Source organism: Lotus japonicus, chromosome 2 (genome assembly GCF_012489685.1).
Source record: "Lotus japonicus ecotype B-129 chromosome 2, LjGifu_v1.2".
NCBI lineage: Eukaryota > Viridiplantae > Streptophyta > Magnoliopsida > Fabales > Fabaceae > Lotus > Lotus japonicus.
Genome location: NC_080042.1, coordinates 5,003,643 through 5,028,908, shown reverse-complemented (window position 1 = coordinate 5,028,908; position 25,266 = coordinate 5,003,643). Strand labels below are relative to the sequence as shown.

General features: G+C 36.7%; 2 protein-coding genes across 3 annotated transcripts; both read left to right on the top strand.

Annotated features, from left to right (window-relative positions):
- The first annotated feature begins 5,828 nt into the window (after positions 1–5,828).
- LOC130737447 (protein indeterminate-domain 5, chloroplastic-like) lies at positions 5,829–17,926 on the top strand. Of its 2 annotated transcripts, XM_057589210.1 has the most exons (8): positions 5,829–7,536; positions 7,696–7,897; positions 8,197–8,596; positions 10,626–12,592; positions 12,752–12,949; positions 13,253–13,652; positions 15,682–16,220; positions 17,111–17,926. In XM_057589210.1, the coding sequence occupies exons 5-8, from the start codon at positions 12,805–12,807 to the stop codon at positions 17,749–17,751; spliced, it is 1,725 nt and encodes a 574-aa protein (XP_057445193.1). In that variant the 5' UTR covers positions 5,829–7,536; positions 7,696–7,897; positions 8,197–8,596; positions 10,626–12,592; positions 12,752–12,804; the 3' UTR covers positions 17,752–17,926. The 2 variants fall into 2 exon arrangements, with proteins under 2 accessions (XP_057445193.1, XP_057445194.1); XM_057589211.1 differs by lacking the exons at positions 5,829–7,536; positions 7,696–7,897; positions 8,197–8,596; positions 10,626–12,592 and having other exon boundaries at positions 12,812–12,953.
- Positions 8,184–10,878, top strand: LOC130735950 (protein indeterminate-domain 5, chloroplastic-like). The gene is made up of 2 exons (XM_057587818.1): positions 8,184–8,596; positions 10,626–10,878. The coding sequence occupies exons 1-2, from the start codon at positions 8,184–8,186 to the stop codon at positions 10,876–10,878; spliced, it is 666 nt and encodes a 221-aa protein (XP_057443801.1).
- Positions 17,927–25,266: the final 7,340 nt, after the last annotated feature.

Here is a 25,266-nt window from a genome sequence, read left to right as displayed (position 1 = left end):
TCCAATGTGCTTTGTGAGATATCACGTGATTCTTTGCAGTTGACTTTCTCTTTCAACAATGTATGAGAGCTTTCAATTTGAATATGTTGCTCTTTCTCTAGACATTTCTTGATCTTCAGCCTTTGAGATAAACGATGCAGATCTTCCTTAATCATAGTCTTATCAGACGATCTGGCAGTTGGATATATCTTGCATAGTTTTGTCCCGAAGCTTTGACTCTTCATCTTTCTTCAATCGTTCTTCTCTTCTCTTGATCAGATTTCTTAGCAGATTTGACTTTCCATTGCTTGAGTAGTTTGGCTTGTATCTTTGACCTTTCTTGTATTGTTTGGTCCGTCTTCTATCTTGATCGATCTTCTCTTCTCTTGCTCAGACGATCTGGCTGGTTTGACTTATTTTACTTGTATAGTCTGTCTTTAGTGTCTTCATGCTTTGTCTTACGCTTAGTCATTAGACGATGGGGATGTGAAGGTTATTTCCTAAAATGTAATTTACATGAAATATTTAACCGGGTCACTTAAACCCTTGAAATGTTTTATCACCCAAAATATGATAAACGATTAATCTAGCATTTGAACTTAATGTCTTTTGTTCGCTACTCTGCTTGTTTATCTGCCACACCAAACGATTTTGAAAAACTAGTTGAAATTGTTAATCGTTTGGAAAACAAAAGTTTTGAATGACACAATTCAAACCCCCCACTTTCTTGTGTTATTTCTGCACATCTCAATTGGTATCAGAGCCTAGTCTTTGAAAACTAACACCTTAACATTTGTAGAGTAAAGATCCATGAGCTCAGACTCGCACGAAGGTCTGTCTCCTGGTTTCTTAAAGTGCTCAAACAGGAAGAACCACATGCAACTACTCACTATATCTACGAGTCATTAGATGTGAAACTTCATTGTATCTGGAAGCAATGCTCCAAGAGTGTTGCTGACTAACAAATCAAGGAAGGAGCCTGAAATGACAAGATGATTCAAAGGAGACATCATCAGTAACTACTGAAGAACTCACAGCCAGAAAAGCTATCAAATGGATACTAGAGAAGAAGCAATACTGTTCAATCGACTGTCACATGTTGAAGATTTGTTTGAAGATGATGAAGTTGCTCCGGAGGATGCTGACAATGTGCCACCTGTCGACAAGTTATGTTTGAAGATGATGAAGTTGTTTGAAAGTGTGCCAAGTTATGGTAGTCGACAATTTCAAATGATGAAATTACCAAAGGCCAAAGGCCTCGGTAACAAATTTTTAAATTTTTTAAAGTCTGTCATATCATTGGTAGCTGAGTGGAACACTACGTTAGGGGAATCCTGGTTTCCGGGCCAGATCAAAGGAATGGGTGATCTGCATCATCTCCTAGAGGGATCTCCTACAAGCCGTCACTGGAGAGCCGCCACCAACAAAACTCTTATTTCGCTGGAGTAGAAAGAGCGTCTCCAGAGATGAGTTCTCTTCTCTGATGAAAGGAACATTTTGCTTTTACTTTCTTATGTTCTTCATGGTAGGGATGAATTGGGATAAGATTTATCCTTCCCCATAGAAGGCGTCATTGTTCTAGTAGTAAATTACTTGACCGAATTAAGGATGAATGGTGTAGTGAAGGGATGCTCGGTTGGACCTCTCCTCTCTAGTAAGGACTAGGGATGGAAATATAACCCAGACCCGTAGGTACCCTCTAAACCCGACCGGATTTGACGGGTTAAACCCAATATGATTGAGTGGGTTTGGTATTGGTGAAACCCGCACCCGCACTCGAACCCAAACTCGAATAATGAAATTACAAAATCACTCTTATATATACCATGTAAACAACTTCATTTGTTACTAATTTTGCTATATTTGAACAACAAGATACCATATTTTTTTGCAAAAAGATATAAGACAGTTTTTTCACAATAAAATAATATAAGTTGCGTTTTGTTTTGCATAAAAGTCTACGCATCAAGTTAAGTTTAAACGTGGATTTGATGCTACAACGAGTTTCGGTCCCAAAACTTGAAGGGTTCGAGTTGGGTATGAGAGTTCGGGTTTAGGATTGAGAAAGGCAAAACCCGTCCCCAACCGACCCGTTGCCATTCTTAGGAATGACTTTGTCTTCTCGTATTCGAGAGACCAAGTGGGCATAAGAGGTTGATACCAACAAGACACTTCGATGCTCAAGTCAGCAAAGCTGAAGGAGAAATAAAGAATAAAGTCACTACTACATAAAAGGCTTTTTGCCACGGTTCCGCACGCCTTTTTGCCACGGTTTAACCGTGGCGATAGCTAGCGTGGCAATTGCTCAATTGCCACGGTTCAAGGGTGACCCGTGGCAATTGCTTCGCTGTAACCACGGGTCGTAACTGGTAACCGTGGCAATAGAGGCCAGATATTGCCACGGTTACGTACTTAACCGTGGCAATAGGGGCCACATATTGCCACGATTACGTACTTAACCGTGGCCATAGATGCCCCATATTGCCATGGTTACGTACTTAACCGTGGAAATAGATGCCACATATTCCCACGCTTACGTAACCGTGGCAATAGATGCCACATATTGCAGCAACCAAATTTCATAAAAAGTAACTAACTGAGACTAATTGCAGCCACCAAATTTCATAAAAAGTAACCTCAACAATGTAGCAGTTAAAGGAAATGAAAAATAATACACTAGCTACAAAAATGAATAGAAAAAATGTTCTCTACCGCACTAATTACGTCTATTTACATATTATTATGAACCATGGAACCGTGGAGCTCTACTTGGACTAATATTCGAAGACTTTGCTACCTTTCTTTTACTTCTCGTTCGATATAAGACATCGTCGGTATCTAAAACATATGACACCTAACAACATGCAAAAGGTGCTGTTAAGTACATGTAAGGACTGGCAGTTCAAGAACACAATCCAACATAATTACTTTAATGAAATGCATAATCAGCAAGATCTGCAAAATAACTACAAAGATGGAAAAAAAAAGTAAAGGACATAGAGATATGAGAAAGAGATTGAGATACTAAAATGGGATGCTCTGCTAGAGGTCAAACCCATACATTCTAAATAATCTATATCTAAATGATATCTTTGGCTCTTAACAAGAAGAATTACTCAGTTAAAGTGAATAAAGACATATATTGACAAAATATGTAGAAGTAACAATTGACATTTAATACCTTCGAAGAACTACAAGCTACCTCACACTCTAGACCATTAAAAATTTGTAGTCCTTCCATAACCTAGCTTGAAAAAGTAAGACGGTTAAAATTTCAAATATTTGCAATTCATTTTACTCCACAACTATCTCTATTAGTTCCCTCTTAACTATGTAATTTATTCAGCCCTTTAACAAAATCATTATCATTACAAATCTAGCCTTTTCCCACTAGGCTGGGTCAGCTACATGCATAAGCCTTCACCAAAATGCTTCAGAGGAAAATACAACTTTGATTTTTTAAAATCAATTAAGAATCAAGTAAACCACATATTTGGCAAACATTTTAAACCTAATGATCATCAAGGATCTTTCTTTTTCTATGGTGTTTACCTATAAATTCAGCAAACAAGATGCACTCAAATAAGATCAATATATGAGAATGATGACATGGCAAATCGGGTCAATTTAAGTTTAAGAAAACCATGGTTTATTTGAGCTTCTAGACCCTGGGGCAAAGATACACTCTCCACTAGCAAAAAGAAGTTCAAAAAACAATAGGCAAAGGCAAAGAAGTACTAGAAAACTTTTTCAATTACAAGATGCACATACATCAACTCATATGAAGTTGTGAAGCACTATAAAGGAAAGAACAGTACCTGTATCTATGACTATCACCATATATCATGTCTTCTTTTCCTAACTCTTTCCGTTGTAGAGCTTTACCCACAATAATAATCATGTAAATCATTCAATCATTAAACCAAAACATTAGAACAACTCACATTTAGCATTCTAAGTAAATAAGAATATTTGATTAGGAAAGAAAGGGAAGCACCTTCATGAGAGTTTGAAGAAAGCAGGTGCTAGAACAACAGAAGACAGATATGGAGTTTGAAGAAACTAAACACTGCTTGGCAACACACAGCTCTGCTGTATATAAACATTTACCTGCAACTTACACACATCATGCATTTGAAATTCAAATCCGAAATCAGATCACGAAAAGGGTATGAATCACCTTGTTTTTATAAATATCATCAGAAATTTGAAACAACAGATCAAACTGTGATATCAGTTCTGATTTTGATGGTCATATCTTAGTTTTAATTAGCTACCAGCATACTTTCACTATCAAGAAAACGAAAACATGTACATGCTCTTAATAGCAAATAACATGTATATTATCAAACCTATCCAAAATGACATTTAAGCATAATCAAAACAAACCAAACCGAAGTTCGGCAGCCTATATCACCACCTGATAAAATGATCTCTAAAGTTCATTAAATATACCCACCTACCCATATCTATACTATATTGCAGAAGTGTGTGTGTGTGCTCCCTCAGTCAAATGAACTTTAGCAAACCTAAGATATGATGGTTCTTGTCTTTCTGGTCATAATTAACGCACCATTTTGTAAAAGAAGTAAAAAGACCAAAACTTATATAATGTGAAAAGCGATGAAAATGTTAAGATAGGGTCTGTGCATTTATGGCCATTGCTGCTTTAAGTACTTGATTCATAAAATCTCTTTGATACTGCAGAAACCTTCTCACCGCATCAGATAAACCCTCTGCAGGAACCTTAAGTGTAGGTAATCACCACTTGTCATCACTTTTTCTCTTCGAACTATCTTTATCTGCATCATCTGCATCTTTTGATACATAGTAGAACTCATTATGATCTTTGAAGTTATCTAGACAATCCTGCTCATCATCAGCAAGTTTTTTTAAGAGCTAACAACCAATTGAGACATATCTATAGAAAAATAATGATAATTTTGGTTAGTGATCTTACAATAAGCATGTTGTCAAGCTTTCTTAAGGCAGGGATATTCATATGGAGATCTGTTCGTTGTCGCGTTGTCATAATCTATTCATTCAAAGATGAGGATCAATCATATATCAACTATCATAGGGACAATAAGGAACATTAAAAAAGTAGGGTGTGAGTGAGGAGGGTTACCTCCATGCTGGTTCCATCTTTTGATTTTTGTTGAGTAGGAACCATCTCAACAACATAATCTGTCACTGATAGAAGCCAATCGATTCCCTTTCTCCATCTGGCTTTCCTCTCGGGCAGCATCGGCTCTAGGCACTTTTGTTCACCAAAAACAGCAGCTGCATTCTCAGCAAGAAAACAATGAGAAACTGACAAGAGCTATTTGAAACATTTCTTCTATCAAGAGCTCATGAAAATGGATAGCTAGAATTGCTGGTGAAAGGGTTACTTCTGAAAGCACATGATGCTAAACAGCCCATGTAAGAAAAGTTTTTAAAATATAAATACAGGTGAGGAATCTCTAATCTATAAGAGTATACAATCAATTTGGTAGCAAAACGATAAGAGTGTCCACGGTAATAATATGAGTGCAACATCTTAAACTCAGGGACTAGATTGTGTTTGGAAAACCGCAGGGTTTGAAGTAACTACAAGGGCTTTCAACCCCAATCCAACAAGTATTTTCCATTAGCTTTGGAATTCATGAATCGGAAAATAAAAGCACCTTTAGTTTTGATCCAAACATGCACTAATGTTTCTAACAAAATACATATTTCAGAGACTTACAAAATAAGTATCACTTTTTGAAAAATCAATGCTATACACTAACTTGACTACTTACTCAAATAATAATAGAACTTACAATTACAAAGTTGATCCATTTACTGATTACTCAACAAGTAAACACTAATTTCATTCCCCAAGCTTATCAAAATCTTTCATAAAAATAAGGGTTTACTCTTTATTCAAGTGAATAATATGTTTGTTTGATTAGAGAGGAAGAGATTGATTGATTACCTTTTGAATGAGATGGGTAGAACCCTTGCCAACTTGGATCGGAACGGTGTCGTTTAAGACCACACAAGTTTCTCTCTGGCTCAGTTCTCCACACGTTCCACATTTCACCTAAAGAATTCGCAACAGAAAATCAAAACAACACCACCAGATGCAAAAACGAAAGAGAGATTGGAAGGGTTGAAGAGAAGAGAAAGAGAACCTTTCTTCCTGTGCGGCTCGCTCCGTCTCAGAATTCTCCGCACTAAATTCGCTGGTGGGAGAGAGGGATAGGTCGATGAAGAGTGGGAGGGAAGGACAGGGAAACGAGAGAGGGACGGGAACAGATCGGAGCTTCGTCGGCAGGTCGATGGTTTGCGAAGAGTAGGATAGAGCGTGGGAGGGAGAGGGATTGCACAGCTTTAGGGTTTTCTTCTAAACAAAATTGGAGAAAATTTCTATTGTCACGGTCCCTCAAAAAAAAATAATAAAATATTATCTCATATTACCACGGTTCCGCTTATAACAGTGGCAATTGAGCTTTTGCTACGGTTCCGCCTATAACCGTGACAATTGAGGCGTGGCAAAATGTCATTTCTGTAGTAGTGAGTTAGAAGGAAGTGTGTACGTGAAATATTATAATAGGGTGTATCAAACTTGAAATGAATCATTCATGATATAATATAAATATACTAAGATCTAGGGTTTTGGTCTTTAAAAGCTTCCTTGTGTTGCTTACCAACTTTTGTTGGTTAGGTTATTATACTCAAGTTGAAAGTTGAAAGGGGTTGTTTCTCAACAAGTTATATTTATATATATCTACTATTCCCCTTAAAAAAATAAATATACTAAGATATATATGATAGAGAACGTATATCTAAAAGAATAACAAATCCTTTATGCAATTACGAGATATCACTTTAATTTAAAATATTTATCCTCACTTGCGCAAGACGTTGTTGTTAATATTGAACAAAAGTGCATTGGACCCATCATTTTATTTCGTAAAAAAAAAAATATAACTGGCAATTCATGGTGGGCAGGGAAATGAGGATATAGAGCAACTTGTGTGTGCATGTTGGCAATAAGATATGAAACAAGAGAAGGAGAGATAAGGAGACTGTAAGGCCTACGGGGTCGGTGGCCCCGAACTATCACCCTGCTAAGGACACAGTAGCCTGTGCTGTGCAAGAGCTGCACAATAGTGACACAAATTACCTTCTATTAATTTGTTACTTCACCACACCAAATTATTTTCCATTACAAATTACACAACAAGGATGAGGGAATAAATGCATACAAGTAAAGGAAGTAGCTAAGAGAAACAGACAAAAAAGGGAGAGAAAGGGATATGGGTATGCGTATGGGTGGACAAGTATGCCTAGTATTATTTATGTATAGAAGACATCAAATGATTGAGGAATAAAAGAAGAGGGTGAAGCAAAGTTTTATGCATAAGAAAACAATAGCTATAGCTTGAGAGAAGATGAGTAGGTCTACAGAGTGATTGTTTTCTTCTCTTTTATCTCAGGATTGTTGGTGTCTCCTAATTAGATAAACTCTCCTTGGTGTTTTCTAGATTTAATCAGAAAAGCTTTCAAAGGGACAAGAAAAAGCAGGTAAAATGAAACATATATAGATTTCAGGTCTTTTTATTTCCTTCTTTTTTCTTATGCCTTTTTGTTTCCCTTTTTTATTTTATGGTGTCCAAGAGACAAGAAAGCATGGAATTTAGTTTTTCTATTTGCTAAGGAATTTGATAACATTCTATATAACAGGTTTCAAATTTAAGAAATCCCAGGGTTGCATCTCAAGTTTGCAAAACAACAACATGGCTGCTTCTTCCTCACCATTCTTGGAAATCAGACAAGAAAATCAAAGTCAGAATACACAACAACACCAGTCCTCTTCATCAACTGCTGCTCCACCTGTAGTTCCTCAGAAGAAGAGGAGGAATCATCAACCTGGAACACCATGCAAGTAGCTCTATGCATTCTTCATTATTTGATTACTTAAAAGCATTTATATGTACTTGAAAAATACCCCTCTTGAAATTGTTTGCTGGATTTCTTCTCCAGAAACATACTTGACAAGAAAACCCTATTATTGCTGGATTTCCTCTATGTTTATCTACTGTACTAATAAATTTTTTGTCATTGTTTTTTTTTTTAAATCCTTAATATTTATTAACTCCTCAATGCTCATTGAAGCATAGAATTGTCCAAAATTTTGCTTTAATTAGTGACATATTTTTATTTTTCTTTCAATGGTGACAACAGATCCAGATTCTGAGGTGATAGCACTATCTCCCAAGACACTAATGGCAACAAACAGGTTCATATGTGAGGTATGCAACAAAGGGTTCCAAAGGGAGCAAAATTTACAGCTCCACAGAAGAGGACACAACTTGCCTTGGAAACTAAAGCAGAAGAATACAAAAGAGCAGGCAAAGAGAAAGGTTTATCTCTGTCCTGAACCCACTTGTGTCCACCATGACCCTTCACGGGCTCTTGGAGACCTCACTGGGATCAAGAAGCACTTCTCTCGGAAGCACGGTGAGAAGAAGTGGAAGTGTGAAAAGTGCTCTAAGAAGTATGCTGTTCAATCAGATTGGAAAGCACATTCTAAGACTTGTGGTACAAGAGAGTATAGATGTGACTGTGGCACTCTCTTCTCCAGGTACCAAAATCTATGTCCAACTTAGTTGAGTTTAGTTTTGTTGAATGTTTGGTGTACTTACATGAGTACGTTTTAAGAAAAATTATTTGAGCTTATCTTAAGAATGCTTAATAGCTTATGACATAATTATAAGCTGATTTGATCAGCTTATTTTGATAAACTATTTAACTTAAAAATAAGACCTTATACCTACAAATACGATATTTTGGGTTTATTTCATTAAATTTTTTAAATGAACTTATGAATAACTTTTTATAAAATAAGTTTTAACTTTCATATACACTTAATTATGGTTTTTACTCAAACACACCATAAGAATAAGGCACCGGCAGCTACAGCAAATTTAAAAGTTAAAATGCATTGTAATAATAATGAAAAGGCATTGAGTGCCTGTTTGAAAAACCTACGCCAAAATCAATTACTGGGAAAATCTTCTTTAAATAGTTCTCGTGTGTCATAATTGATTATAAAAAAAGATAAATGAACCAACATTCTATGAAGATTTCATTGAAGTTATTTTAAACATTTAGTTAGTTGAACTAATTAACTATTGTAAGAACTTCTCTGGTGTAACTTAATTATTTATCATATAAAAGTTTCTGAACTAAAAGCACTCGATAGACAGCATTTTGTACCCTTCACCTAACTTAACTAGTGTGAACTAAGACTAGTAGATAGTTGAGTAAGTTTTAAAATGAAAAGAAAAGAATGTTAGCATGGATGGTAGCTGAAGAAAATGCTTCTAACAAAAGATAAACTGGAGCCAAAGCCGTTCTACCTTTTTCTTTTCTTTTGTTCGTTTATGTTTGGGTGTTACTGTGAGACTGTTCTCGCACGTGAGTGAACACACTAACAAATTGAAATGTTTTGAGAAGAAAAAAACAAGCAACTTCAACTTTGTTCTCGGGAACAACGTTCTCTATCGTTATTCCCATTCACGTGTAGTTTTAGCAACAATGTAATGGCCACAGTGATTTTTTATTTCTGGGGTTGTTGTCACATGATGATAAGTTGGTCATATATTTATACGTGGTTCAAATCAAATATGGTACATTCTTGTTCATTAATGTCAGTGGCTCTCTTTCTTATATTTGTTCATTAATTTGGATATCTATAGTTCTTGTTTTCCCACAAGATTTGCCGAGAATTTAGTAACCCTTTGGTTGTACGATCGTTTTCACTAGAATTCACATGGTTCAAAATGGACATGCCTTGCATTTATTGAGGCTGGTCCCATGTTGCGGTATTGATTTTAACTTTCATCAATTTTGTCAATAATTCTTTCGTTTTGGGTGATCAAATAAAGCCCTCAAAGTGGTAGTTAGATAGGGAGTTGTTGGTGTGTTTCGGATTTTGGTATCATAATTTTTGTTTTGGATAGAGGTTTAATTCTAGTTTTCATTTAAGTAGAGGTGGATTTTATTTTTCTATTCTGAAATACCGAAATAGTATATCGAATTTCAACGAAAATATATCTCAAAATTATTGAATGTTTTATCTTGACTTTTTAAATTAGGATAAAACTTATCTACTATTTTTTGGGTGTTGTTTGTGTGTGGTTGAATAATAAAAAATTCAGTTATTCACTAATTTATTTGTCATTATTTCCTGAAAACTTATTTTAATCGTGTATCATACTCTAATTGGTTAATAGTAAAAATTGCACATATAAAATATAAAATTGTAACTAAGTGTAAATTGTGTGACTAGAATTGTACCTAATGCTTTCTATAACATCTTATGCAAATTAATTAATTTGCTAGTAAAATTATTGTTCATGATTTGAAAGTACAGAGGGCTATATATGAGGGTGCGATTTAATTCAGACAAATTCCAACACTCTTATTTATAAAGTATAAACTATTATTATCATTTCATATTATCTAACGTGGGACTATATATCAGTTTAAACACATACAATAGTTAAGCTCATATCTTATACTTGGATGAATTATGTGACTAGAATTGTATTGATAATCCTATCTATACTACCATACTTATCCAAATTAATTAATTCTCTTTGTTGCAGGCGTGACAGTTTTATTACTCATAGAGCCTTTTGTGATGCGTTAGCACATGAGAGTGCAAGGCACCCTTCCAACCTGAACCCTCTGGGAACTCATCTCTATGGCACCAACCACATGAGCTTATTCAAGAAGGGGTCTATATGGTGGAGGGATTTGGGGAAGGTTAGTGAGGGGGGAGGTAATGGGGGATGGTTTGTGAGTGGGGTAAGAAGGAAGATTGGGATGGGTCATGACATAAAATTCTGGAAAGAGTGAAGTAAACACTAATTTCATTCCCCAAGCTTATCAAAATCTTTCATAAAAATAAGGGTTTACTCTTTATTCAAGTGAATAATATGTTTGTTTGATTAGAGAGGAAGAGATTGATTGATTACCTTTTGAATGAGATGGGTAGAACCCTTGCCAACTTGGATCGGAACGGTGTCGTTTAAGACCACACAAGTTTCTCTCTGGCTCAGTTCTCCACACGTTCCACATTTCACCTAAAGAATTCGCAACAGAAAATCAAAACAACACCACCAGATGCAAAAACGAAAGAGAGATTGGAAGGGTTGAAGAGAAGAGAAAGAGAACCTTTCTTCCTGTGCGGCTCGCTCCGTCTCAGAATTCTCCGCACTAAATTCGCTGGTGGGAGAGAGGGATAGGTCGATGAAGAGTGGGAGGGAAGGACAGGGAAACGAGAGAGGGACGGGAACAGATCGGAGCTTCGTCGGCAGGTCGATGGTTTGCGAAGAGTAGGATAGAGCGTGGGAGGGAGAGGGATTGCACAGCTTTAGGGTTTTCTTCTAAACAAAATTGGAGAAAATTTCTATTGTCACGGTCCCTCAAAAAAAAATAATAAAATATTATCTCATATTACCACGGTTCCGCTTATAACAGTGGCAATTGAGCTTTTGCTACGGTTCCGCCTATAACCGTGACAATTGAGGCGTGGCAAAATGTCATTTCTGTAGTAGTGAGTTAGAAGGAAGTGTGTACGTGAAATATTATAATAGGGTGTATCAAACTTGAAATGAATCATTCATGATATAATATAAATATACTAAGATCTAGGGTTTTGGTCTTTAAAAGCTTCCTTGTGTTGCTTACCAACTTTTGTTGGTTAGGTTATTATACTCAAGTTGAAAGTTGAAAGGGGTTGTTTCTCAACAAGTTATATTTATATATATCTACTATTCCCCTTAAAAAAATAAATATACTAAGATATATATGATAGAGAACGTATATCTAAAAGAATAACAAATCCTTTATGCAATTACGAGATATCACTTTAATTTAAAATATTTATCCTCACTTGCGCAAGACGTTGTTGTTAATATTGAACAAAAGTGCATTGGACCCATCATTTTATTTCGTAAAAAAAAAAATATAACTGGCAATTCATGGTGGGCAGGGAAATGAGGATATAGAGCAACTTGTGTGTGCATGTTGGCAATAAGATATGAAACAAGAGAAGGAGAGATAAGGAGACTGTAAGGCCTACGGGGTCGGTGGCCCCGAACTATCACCCTGCTAAGGACACAGTAGCCTGTGCTGTGCAAGAGCTGCACAATAGTGACACAAATTACCTTCTATTAATTTGTTACTTCACCACACCAAATTATTTTCCATTACAAATTACACAACAAGGATGAGGGAATAAATGCATACAAGTAAAGGAAGTAGCTAAGAGAAACAGACAAAAAAGGGAGAGAAAGGGATATGGGTATGCGTATGGGTGGACAAGTATGCCTAGTATTATTTATGTATAGAAGACATCAAATGATTGAGGAATAAAAGAAGAGGGTGAAGCAAAGTTTTATGCATAAGAAAACAATAGCTATAGCTTGAGAGAAGATGAGTAGGTCTACAGAGTGATTGTTTTCTTCTCTTTTATCTCAGGATTGTTGGTGTCTCCTAATTAGATAAACTCTCCTTGGTGTTTTCTAGATTTAATCAGAAAAGCTTTCAAAGGGACAAGAAAAAGCAGGTAAAATGAAACATATATAGATTTCAGGTCTTTTTATTTCCTTCTTTTTTCTTATGCCTTTTTGTTTCCCTTTTTTATTTTATGGTGTCCAAGAGACAAGAAAGCATGGAATTTAGTTTTTCTATTTGCTAAGGAATTTGATAACATTCTATATAACAGGTTTCAAATTTAAGAAATCCCAGGGTTGCATCTCAAGTTTGCAAAACAACAACATGGCTGCTTCTTCCTCACCATTCTTGGAAATCAGACAAGAAAATCAAAGTCAGAATACACAACAACACCAGTCCTCTTCATCAACTGCTGCTCCACCTGTAGTTCCTCAGAAGAAGAGGAGGAATCATCAACCTGGAACACCATGCAAGTAGCTCTATGCATTCTTCATTATTTGATTACTTAAAAGCATTTATATGTACTTGAAAAATACCCCTCTTGAAATTGTTTGCTGGATTTCTTCTCCAGAAACATACTTGACAAGAAAACCCTATTATTGCTGGATTTCCTCTATGTTTATCTACTGTACTAATAAATTTTTTGTCATTGTTTTTTTTTTTAAATCCTTAATATTTATTAACTCCTCAATGCTCATTGAAGCATAGAATTGTCCAAAATTTTGCTTTAATTAGTGACATATTTTTATTTTTCTTTCAATGGTGACAACAGATCCAGATTCTGAGGTGATAGCACTATCTCCCAAGACACTAATGGCAACAAACAGGTTCATATGTGAGGTATGCAACAAAGGGTTCCAAAGGGAGCAAAATTTACAGCTCCACAGAAGAGGACACAACTTGCCTTGGAAACTAAAGCAGAAGAATACAAAAGAGCAGGCAAAGAGAAAGGTTTATCTCTGTCCTGAACCCACTTGTGTCCACCATGACCCTTCACGGGCTCTTGGAGACCTCACTGGGATCAAGAAGCACTTCTCTCGGAAGCACGGTGAGAAGAAGTGGAAGTGTGAAAAGTGCTCTAAGAAGTATGCTGTTCAATCAGATTGGAAAGCACATTCTAAGACTTGTGGTACAAGAGAGTATAGATGTGACTGTGGCACTCTCTTCTCCAGGTACCAAAATCTATGTCCAACTTAGTTGAGTTTAGTTTTGTTGAATGTTTGGTGTACTTACATGAGTACGTTTTAAGAAAAATTATTTGAGCTTATCTTAAGAATGCTTAATAGCTTATGACATAATTATAAGCTGATTTGATCAGCTTATTTTGATAAACTATTTAACTTAAAAATAAGACCTTATACCTACAAATACGATATTTTGGGTTTATTTCATTAAATTTTTTAAATGAACTTATGAATAACTTTTTATAAAATAAGTTTTAACTTTCATATACACTTAATTATGGTTTTTACTCAAACACACCATAAGAATAAGGCACCGGCAGCTACAGCAAATTTAAAAGTTAAAATGCATTGTAATAATAATGAAAAGGCATTGAGTGCCTGTTTGAAAAACCTACGCCAAAATCAATTACTGGGAAAATCTTCTTTAAATAGTTCTCGTGTGTCATAATTGATTATAAAAAAAGATAAATGAACCAACATTCTATGAAGATTTCATTGAAGTTATTTTAAACATTTAGTTAGTTGAACTAATTAACTATTGTAAGAACTTCTCTGGTGTAACTTAATTATTTATCATATAAAAGTTTCTGAACTAAAAGCACTCGATAGACAGCATTTTGTACCCTTCACCTAACTTAACTAGTGTGAACTAAGACTAGTAGATAGTTGAGTAAGTTTTAAAATGAAAAGAAAAGAATGTTAGCATGGATGGTAGCTGAAGAAAATGCTTCTAACAAAAGATAAACTGGAGCCAAAGCCGTTCTACCTTTTTCTTTTCTTTTGTTCGTTTATGTTTGGGTGTTACTGTGAGACTGTTCTCGCACGTGAGTGAACACACTAACAAATTGAAATGTTTTGAGAAGAAAAAAACAAGCAACTTCAACTTTGTTCTCGGGAACAACGTTCTCTATCGTTATTCCCATTCACGTGTAGTTTTAGCAACAATGTAATGGCCACAGTGATTTTTTATTTCTGGGGTTGTTGTCACATGATGATAAGTTGGTCATATATTTATACGTGGTTCAAATCAAATATGGTACATTCTTGTTCATTAATGTCAGTGGCTCTCTTTCTTATATTTGTTCATTAATTTGGATATCTATAGTTCTTGTTTTCCCACAAGATTTGCCGAGAATTTAGTAACCCTTTGGTTGTACGATCGTTTTCACTAGAATTCACATGGTTCAAAATGGACATGCCTTGCATTTATTGAGGCTGGTCCCATGTTGCGGTATTGATTTTAACTTTCATCAATTTTGTCAATAATTCTTTCGTTTTGGGTGATCAAATAAAGCCCTCAAAGTGGTAGTTAGATAGGGAGTTGTTGGTGTGTTTCGGATTTTGGTATCATAATTTTTGTTTTGGATAGAGGTTTAATTCTAGTTTTCATTTAAGTAGAGGTGGATTTTATTTTTCTATTCTGAAATACCGAAATAGTATATCGAATTTCAACGAAAATATATCTCAAAATTATTGAATGTTTTATCTTGACTTTTTAAATTAGGATAAAACTTATCTACTATTTTTTGGGTGTTGTTTGTGTGTGGTTGAATAATAAAAAATTCAGTTATTCACTAATTTATTTGTCATTATTTCCTGAAAACTTATTTTAATCGTGTATCATACTCTAATTGGTTAATAGTAAAAATTGCACATATAAAATATAAAATTGTAACTAAGTGTAAATTGTGTGACTAGAATTGTACCTAATGCTTTCTATAACATCTTATGCAAATTAATTAATTTGCTAGTAAAATTATTGTTCATGATTTGAAAGTACAGAGGGCTATATATGAGGGTGCGATTTAATTCAGACAAATTCCAACACTCTTATTTATAAAGTATAAACTATTATTATCATTTCATATTATCTAACGTGGGACTATATATCAGTTTAAACACATACAATAGTTAAGCTCATATCTTATACTTGGATGAATTATGTGACTAGAATTGTATTGATAATCCTATCTATACTACCATACTTATCCAAATTAATTAATTCTCTTTGTTGCAGGCGTGACAGTTTTATTACTCATAGAGCCTTTTGTGATGCGTTAGCACATGAGAGTGCAAGGCACCCTTCCAACCTGAACCCTCTGGGAACTCATCTCTATGGCACCAACCACATGAGCTTAGGCCTATCCCAAGTGGGTACCCAACTTCAGAACCAAAACAGTATCTTAACCCTAGGCAATGCTGCTGCAGGTGCACCAAAATTTGAGCACTTGATCTCACCTTTCCAACAGTCATCATTTGCGCACTCATCATCACCACAGTCATTGTCTTCCTCATCACCTTTCTTCATGGCTGACCCAAATCAAGGGATTCAAGACCTTCAATCTCATCATCACCAAGGACAATTCTCGAACAAGCAGCTGCATGGTCTTATGCAGCTCCCTGATTTTCAAGGTCCCACCACCAACAACACCAGTACTTCTGCACCATCATCAGTTTCTGCTAATTCAGCTGCAAACTTTTTCAACCTCAGCTTCTTCCCAAATAGTAATAGCAACGACAGCACCATCCCTGATCAGTTCAACAGTATAACTGCAGGTAACTGAAGAACTGTAAAAAAAAAAGAAAAGATGAAGATTATAGAAAATGAGAAAATTAAATGTTATTATATATATTTGCTAGATTGCTACATGATGAGTTGGTCTATTATTTATATTTCTGCAGTAACAAGTACATTTCTAATCAATTTAAGTAATAATTAAGGGTGTTTTTCCGAGTTATATTTTGGAGGAGAGAGTAGGGGAGGCCAGGAGAGGGAAGGGAAGGGAAGGGAAAGACTTTCAAGAAGTCCTCCCATTGTTTGTGACTTTTTAAGAAGGGAGGAAGGCTTTAGGGTATTCAAAGAAACCCTCTAACACCACCCAAACCCTCTCTTAGTTATATTTTTAGTTCACCAAAATGAGGGATTTTGGAGTAGCAAATTCAAGAGCAGAGCTTACCCCCTCTTGCTCTCTCCTTCTCGGTCTTCAAAGTCATCCCTGCTCCTCCTCTATGTTTGTGAGTTTTTAGGGGAGGACAAGGGATACTTCGAAGGGAAGACAAATTGAGAAGGAAATGGGTAAGTCTTTCCCTTGTTTACAAGTTCAGAATTGCACTAAACCCCTCAGTTTGGAGTGACACTATAAAACAACTAAATCTTGTGGGTTTTGAAGGGTTTTAAAAAATTCTCCAAACCTTTCCCCCATCTTAAAAGCTCAAAAATAAGGGGAGGACTTCTTGAAAGTCTTTCCCTTCCCTCAGCTCTCCTCCCGTTCAAAACTCAAATCGCAAACACACTCGAACTTTGTTATTACCACTAACTTTTAGTACATATTATTTGCAGCACAGTCTTTATATATTAACACTAATTTGTAGAAAATTTCTTTTATCTTTTGAACTTGTTTTTCTTGATTCACGGTAAGACAGTACTAAAACTTTATTTTAAACAGGAACAACACTCTACACAAATAGCCCTGGCAGTAGCAATCATCACCAAGTTGGTTCAGCTTTGTCTTCAATCTTTGGCAATTCATCACTGCAACAAGAGAACAACATGCCCCCGCACATGTCTGCAACTGCATTGCTTCAGAAAGCTTCACAAATGGGCTTATCCACAACAACCATTAATAATGGTTCCTCTCTACTAAGACGAATGGAGAGCTCCTCCACCAATGGTTCAGAATCTGAACTCAACAATTTTGCTGCCACTTTTGGAAGTGATCATAGTAAGGGAGAAGGTATAAGATCAAGCATGGAAAATGACCACCAACATCATCTACATGGGATAATGAACTCTCTTGCGAACCGAAACAACAATTCGATGTTTGGCCATGTGAAAGGGAATGAAAACAATAATGTTTCTCATTTTCACATCATGGAGGAGGCTAAAAGATTGTCATCACAAAATCTGGGTGGTGTGTGCTTTGGAGGATCTGATAAGTTGACTTTGGACTTTCTTGGTGTTAATGGAGGAATTGTGAGGAACATGAGCGGTGGGTTTTCACAAAGAGAGCAACTAGACTCCATTTTGGATCCTAAACTTGAATCAACACAAGCAAATCAACAATTTGGAAGCTCATCATTGCAATAATAATTACCTATGTTTGTTTATACATTCAACAACATGGCCACACATTCCAAATCATATATCAAAATATATATATGAAGGGAAGAAATTGTTCTTATTCCTTTTGATTGTGGCTAGACGTTAAATCAAACATACACTTAGCTGGGTAAATTTATCAAGTAGAGATAAACGTTTTTTACCTCTATGTGTTAGTTCTAAACTATAGTTTTCCTTTTCTTTTACAAATTTCCAATTGATATATAGGATATCAATTCTAAAATGGCGAGTTCAATTCTATAGTGGATATTGTTGACATCATCCCCTTTAATCAGGTTTTTACCGCTAACATTTAGTACATTTTCTTTATAATATGCTCTGTAAATTTTTGTTGTTGATAAATCAAGTCAATACATTCAAATATAACATAAGGGTGCTAACCCGAATACAAGAGATCGATGATAGAAAATTGAAACACACATAGAACAACAATAAAAGGATTACAGAAATTCAGAAAAGGGAACTAGCTAGAAAAGGAAAAAGGGGAGCATAGAGCAAGCAACCCAGTCCTAGAATTCCATGAAAAAACTGAGAGGACCAGACCCAATTAATCGTTCATGTAATAAACAGCACATAGAGGCTCCATCATTAACAACCTTCCCGCAGTAGAATCAAAGAAATAGTGCAGTCCCACAGCAATAACACATAGCCCGCACCTACTAGAAAATTCCAAGACAAGCTGACGGGTTGTTCACCCATTCAAACAGAGAAAACTGAAAATCCTTATTCTCTGTGCGTGCTAAATTAATTTGCAGAAAATTCATTCTAACTTGCGAACCATATTTATTTTTAATTTACACAGTAGACATAGCCTTCTAAAATGTGCAATAATATTAATCCATGTCTTTTTCTTGAACATATTAATCAAGGGTAAGGATTTAATCCTTACCCTTTTCCCCCTCCACTCCTTTTTTTGGGAGTGATCGACAAGTAATAAATTTACTGTTGCATTGAATTTCATGTCCCTGAGGTAAACTTACAAACAGTGAAAGCACACATGGAAAAGCCAGGTTCTGTACAATGCCCTCCAAACGAGGAAGCTGGCTCTCACTTTCTGAGAATCATCACATGTTGGCTATATTACAAAGGATGCGACAAAATCTGATTTGAGTGCAGTTTCATGATATTCTTCCTTCATGATATAATATTGACTAAATTAAAGATTTTTATGGCGTATTTGAATTTACAATAATTGCGCAATTTAAAGTATGGTGACTGTAGAATTTGATACTAAGATCTTGAATATTAGAAACTACAACGTGAAAGAACCTGTCCATGAATTAACAATATTGAAAATGATTCTAGTAGAGTATATCGTTTCAGACTTTCTGTGACAATCTTGTGACACGTGCAATTTGTGCTGTTTTCTTTGCGACTCAAATTGTAGAGTATTAAAATGGGCACGTTTAACCTGGACCAGTTTCTTCTGGTTCATGGTTGCACCATTCTCCTTTTTTTAATTGTGAGCACCACTCTCCTTTTGACCTGCTATTACAGATTTCCCGGTTTAAAAAAATAAAATAAAAACACATATTTATTAATCACAATAATTAATTTGTGATAATTTTAATTGAGTTAATTAAAACCTAATTCCCCATAATCTCTCCTCTCTCATCTCTCCTCTTCATCTTCTACCTCCCAATATCAATATCTTAAAAAAAAACAATCTTCATCCAGCTTCTTCTCATCTTCTTCATGTCCAACAAGAAATAAAAATGCAGCAGGGGCACAACGAAACACATGTTTGATTCATTTGAGAAGGTTGAAGATGAAGTAATCCGAAAAAAACCCAGAAAATCCTTCACCGCTCACATCCTCCTCCAACAACACCCCACAAATCCAACAACAAAACCCAGATAGTCACAGAAAAATCGAGAAAAAGAAAAGCTCAAATCACAGTACCCAGAAAATCCGAGATCCAAAATCCCACTGTAAGGAGAAGAAGGACCAGCAGCGCCCCTCACCGTCCTTTATTCATGCTCGAGCTAGCGGGGCGGCGATGGCCTACTCATGGCTCTCATTGCCGATCAAACCCCAGATCCAAACCACCACCCAAAACCCACTCCCAACCCACCACTACCTAGAACCCACTCCCAATCCACGCCACCACCAACCCAAAAACCGCCCACAAACCCCAGATCCAAAATCGAAGGAAAAGAAGGGAAGAAGAAGGTGGGTCGTGATTGAAGTCTCAACCCAGAAATCAGACGCCGCGATAAGCGGAGGTGGCTGGCGCTGGACGAGGAGATGCAGTCGGATCTGGAGAAAATTTTAGAGGCACCAAATCTTGTGGTATCCCTCTACTTGTCTCAACTTTTTTTTGAAATTTTCCGATTTCAACTTCACCCAACCACCTTAGAGAAGATTGACGACCCAAAGCTTTTCTCTTTCGATTTTATGGTGGTGGTGGGGTTTAGGGTTGTGGTGGCGGCGGTCCTGGTTTAGGGTTGTGGGTGGCAGTGGTTGTTGGGTGGGACGAAGAAAAGAAGAAGGTGAACTAACACATGACTATTTAATTTGACCTAATTCAATTAACCTAATAATTAATTAAAGATTAATAAAAATATGTTTTTTGATTTAAAAAAAAAAACTTATTATTGTGGGTCGAAAGGGAGTGGTGCAACTTTGCACCACAAAAAAGTGGTCCATAATAAATTTTGGGCTTAACTGCAATTTTGGTCCCCAACTTATACCAATTGTGCGATTTTGGTCCTTAACAAAAAAAATTAGCAATTTTCGTCCTCCACGTTAACTGTCGTTTGCATTTTTGGTTTTCCGTTATCTTTCTGTTAGAAATCTAACGGTTTTTAGGAAAAAAAAGTTAAAAAATTAAAAGCCCAGAACTATCAAGGGCGATTCTCACGGTTTTAACGGCCACAAATTATAAACTATATTTTATCATCTATTTGTTTTGTCACTGTCTATTTTAATATTATGTAATTTGTGTCGGTTATAAACTACAATAAATCACAATTAGGTGTTGCACTTAATTTCTCACTTTGTTAAAGTGTTTACTATCTCTTTCTTCTCTTAAAGTGTTTACTATCTCTTTCTTCTCTCTAAATTTGTTGCTTACTTTGCATGATAACATGCGCTTCCTTAGATGTTAGGGTTATGTATCACGTAGCATCTCCAATGCAAAGGTAAAGGACTTAAGCAACCCGTGTGGAATTCGCTCGAATCACAGTTGCTTATTTTACTTTTTGTTGGGTCCCATTATACTTCATATACTTATATTATTTCAATGCCATGATATTATTCAAACTGATAAATAAATGAAAAAATATAATTTTTTAAGAAAAAAGCATTTAGAAAGAGAATAAACAACCGTTTCTTAAATAAACAATATTGCTAAAATTTAAGCAATAGAAAGTGTCATGTACTCATGTTGCACCAAAATAAACAATGTTACTTAAATACTCCAACTGGATTAAGCAGTTATTCAACTTCTGTATGATTTTTTGGAAGTTAATGAGGATGCTCTCGTGTTGAGTGTCTTGAAAAAAAAAATAGTATCTGTAATGTTCGTTAAAGTAATTATAGGTAAACCTTATGTCACACATGTGGTACCATGCATCTGTTTCCACATATGAGAATCATTAAGTCTGTGACCACTGAAAGTGAATAGTGCTACATCATGCATGTTTATGGTGTACTTGATTTTCGTGGTCTTTTTGCTGGTTATTGGATAAAGTATATAGTGTTTGGATATACCGATTAGTATTGTTGAAATAAGAAGTCTCACTTGGGGTAGGTTGAACCCTACGTGAGAAAACACTTACATGCATTTTGGACTATACCACACCCACATTCATAACTCGTCACTCTCCTACCTTCGACATCATTTTTGGCCATCGCGCAACTAGCCTAATAAGTGGTATTAGAGTTGAAATGGTTCAATGACGCACAGTAGAAAAAGAAAAAGTAGCCTGAAAGAAAAAGAACAATAAATGAGAATATTTGATCTTAGTAAAAGTCGTAACCGAGGACATAAGAGTTGAGAGGAATGAAAGGTGAAAGGGCCAGGGTTCTGATGACCCTCCGTTTGTCCTAGTTTTTCGGGTCATTTCTTTGTTTCTTTTTGTAAGGCCCTATTTTAGTTTGTTTTGTTTTTGAGAAAGATTGAATAAAATGAGGGTTTTGTTCAAGTTTGGAAATTGGCAGATTACAACTGTCAACTTGTGTGAAATTTTAGAGGGTCTTAACGACCTCATGTGGGAAAACTTCCTTCATGAGGGTTGTAGCCCTTTAAGAGTAGAAAACTCTCGAAGTGGAATCAGGTCATTCCGACCCCTGTAGCTTGAGATATTCGATTTTGACCGAGTGTGGTTCTGGCAGTAAAGGGCCAGCGAATTAATTTGTGCATTTTTATTTTAATTTCGAATTTGGTTAGGTTATTTAATTAAAAAGAGTAAGTTTTTAATTAAATAAGACCTGGTTAGGGTTTTTAATTAATTGGGTCAGAGGTGATGAGATTTGAGCTTGAAAAGGGAAAACCAAACCCTAGCCCACTTGTGGTTTGCATGGGGTTTTAGCCAAGGGGGGAAACCCTATTCTTTCACAATCAGAAAACAGAGATACACTACAGCACCTTCACGTGAAAAACAAAGAGAGAGCAGAAGAGAGAAAAGAGAGAACGTGTGAGAGAAGAGAAGGGAGACGCCGCCCAAGCCACCACCATCGTCGCCGGTCACGCGCGCGAGCAAGGGAGAGAGCGCGAAGAGAGAGGGATTCGCGAGGGAGAGGAAAGATAGAACAGGGGCAGCAGCTTTTGAACCTTCTTTTCATCTCCAAACTTCTGTTTTTCCATCACCAAACAAGGTAAGGGCTGGTCCTAGGTTTGGGTAGTATATTAGGGTCTTGCTATGGAAATTTCATGAAAAAAAGATGTGATCATGAATGTTTTTTTCATGAGTTCTATGAACATGTTTATTGCTGGACTTCCATGCTTGAAATACCATGTCTAATAATCCTTATTGGATGATGTTGATTTGGATCTATGATTTTATGTGAAAATCTTATAAATACATGCTATGTTTGGCTTGTACTTCACATGTTACATCGTGAATGGTGTGGGATGTTGAATCTGAAATTTTTGAGTGATTGTATGGTTGTTTGGGGGCTGGACTAAGGCCTATGAGGTTGAAAAGGAGGGAAGGAAATTGTTTTCAAAACCCTAGAGCCCCATTGAGGTCCGGTCGAACCCTATTTCCAAGGGTTCGGGGCACTTTTTCCTTTCTTTTCATGCATGGGTCGTTAGTCAAGTTTTTTTTAAAGAATTTGTCATGCTATGTCATGCATGATTTTCCATCTTTGCTAATGCAAACTTACTTATAATGACTTGAAATCCTTATGTGATGAGTTCTGAAATTTTGGGATGATCAATGTGTTGTTTGGGGCCGTACAAGGGCTTGGGTGACCAAAGAGAAAGAAAAGAAAAAATTTTGGAAACCCTAAGGGCCTTTTGAGGCTCGGCCGAACCCTACTTTTGGGGGTTCGGTGAATTCTTTTCTTTCGTTTTAATATGCAAGCCTTAGGATACCTTACTTGATAATTTTATCATGATATATTATGCATGAGAGTATGTTTATGCCATACCTCAAGGGAATTGTATTGTTATTGGGGAATTGTTCAAGGGTCGCTCATCCAGCTGTAATTCCCTTGGGCGCTTGGATTGTTGTTTTATTTCTGAGACATGAAATTAAGACTCTAGGTCTGACTTTAGAGCCTTAAGAACAAATAGAAAGAGAATTAATAATGTTGTGACTCGCTTGCAAGTGAAATTAATTAGCAGACATAGGTAAGGTAGACTATGATCCATGAGAACGATGGGCTTGCACGCGAGTGTGTTTTTGTGGATGAGCCGGTTAGGTCTCCACGTGATAACCAGGATTTAGTCATGGGATAGGGATTGATTGTGTGGGTCTTTCTGAGTGATTTGTGGATGAGCCGGTTAGGTCTCCACGTGATTGAGGGTTGTACTGCGATCCCCTCCGAGAATTGTTCATCTGCGGATGATCGAGATTGGTCAAGGAGTTTTGGTGGGTTGTGCGATGTGAGGATCCGTTAGTACTGACTATCTGACTGTATATCCATAAACGACATATAACGTTTATATTGTGATACTGTTGTACTTGTGATTGTTATTTTTCTGTTGGACCTGACCCTGTTTTGTGTTTACTTGTTTATTTGGGGGGGTGGGTAGATGCCGCTCTCGATGGATATGGAGGATATCACGAGGGTGGAGATTGTTCTGGATAGTCCAAATGAAGACCGACTATGGGAGGCCGACAATTCCGGAGTGCGGAGAATTTATGTCGGCGGTGCAGTATTCTAGGCAAGGATTAGGTTTGGGTCGCTAATTGCAAGTCAGGTTCTCAGGGACGGATCAGTCATGTTTCCGCATCCTCCAGCTGGGTTTCAGGAGGCCGAGGAAGAAGATACTTCGGAGGATACAGAAGAAGACCCTTTGGAGGACGCGATAGTAGAGTCACGCTTACAAGAGGAGGAGGCAGTGGAGTCTCCACCACCTGAAGTCAAGCCGGAAGTCCGGGCGCAGCGCATTCCTGGTCGTCCCAAGTGCTTTAGTGTGGGACCTCGAAAAAGTGTGATCATGCTGGAACGGGCCCAGAAGAGGGCGCGTGAAGCCGAAGCTGATATTCCGAAGCAGGATCATGACTAGGAGTTCTTTGCAGTGGGACTGATAGTTTCGCACCGGACTATTATTTATTTTATTTTACTGTCGAGATTTTTTTTTATGTAGGGCTCTAGCCCAAGAATTTATTATTTCACTCTTGGAGTTATGGTTTACTTTCATTAAGAAGTTATTTCTATTTCAGAAGTATATGTTTTAATTATTCCGCATTGAATTTTTCGTAAGGGTTAAGTTTCGCAATTATTGAATCTTTTATCATTAATTAAAGGTTAATTAATTAATCGGCGAAAATTCTTTGTGAAAATACACGTGATTAGTTACTGTGTGACACTCGAGAAATCGGGGCGTTACATTGTGGTATCCGAGCTCCGGTTGAGAAACCAGAGCACTAGGGCTTACGAGTTTCCGAACTCGTTGTGTTTTGTTTTTGAGAAAGGTGTTTTTGAAACTCCGCGGTGAGGATTGGGTAGACTTGTTTGCTAAGATGTTTGCTTGACAGTGGGATTGTCTGAAGTTAGTATCATTGCCGTGATACTTGATATTAGTTATTTATTGCATACTTAGTTATTTCTTTTAATTGTGGGCACTGACATTGGGTTGTGGTTCTATTTCTAAGCGGGATGCCTCCGAGACAGGACCCAACCAATGCTCAGCTTGCTCAAGCAATGGCTCAGCTGGCTCAGGTGATGACCCAGCATGCTGCCACTATTGCTGCCCAAGCCGCAGCACAGCTTCAGCGGGAAGCTGAATAGAACACCAGGAGAGCTGAGGAAGATGCCAGAAGGGCACAACGGGCTGCAAGGGAGCTGGCTCAGGACCAGATCCGT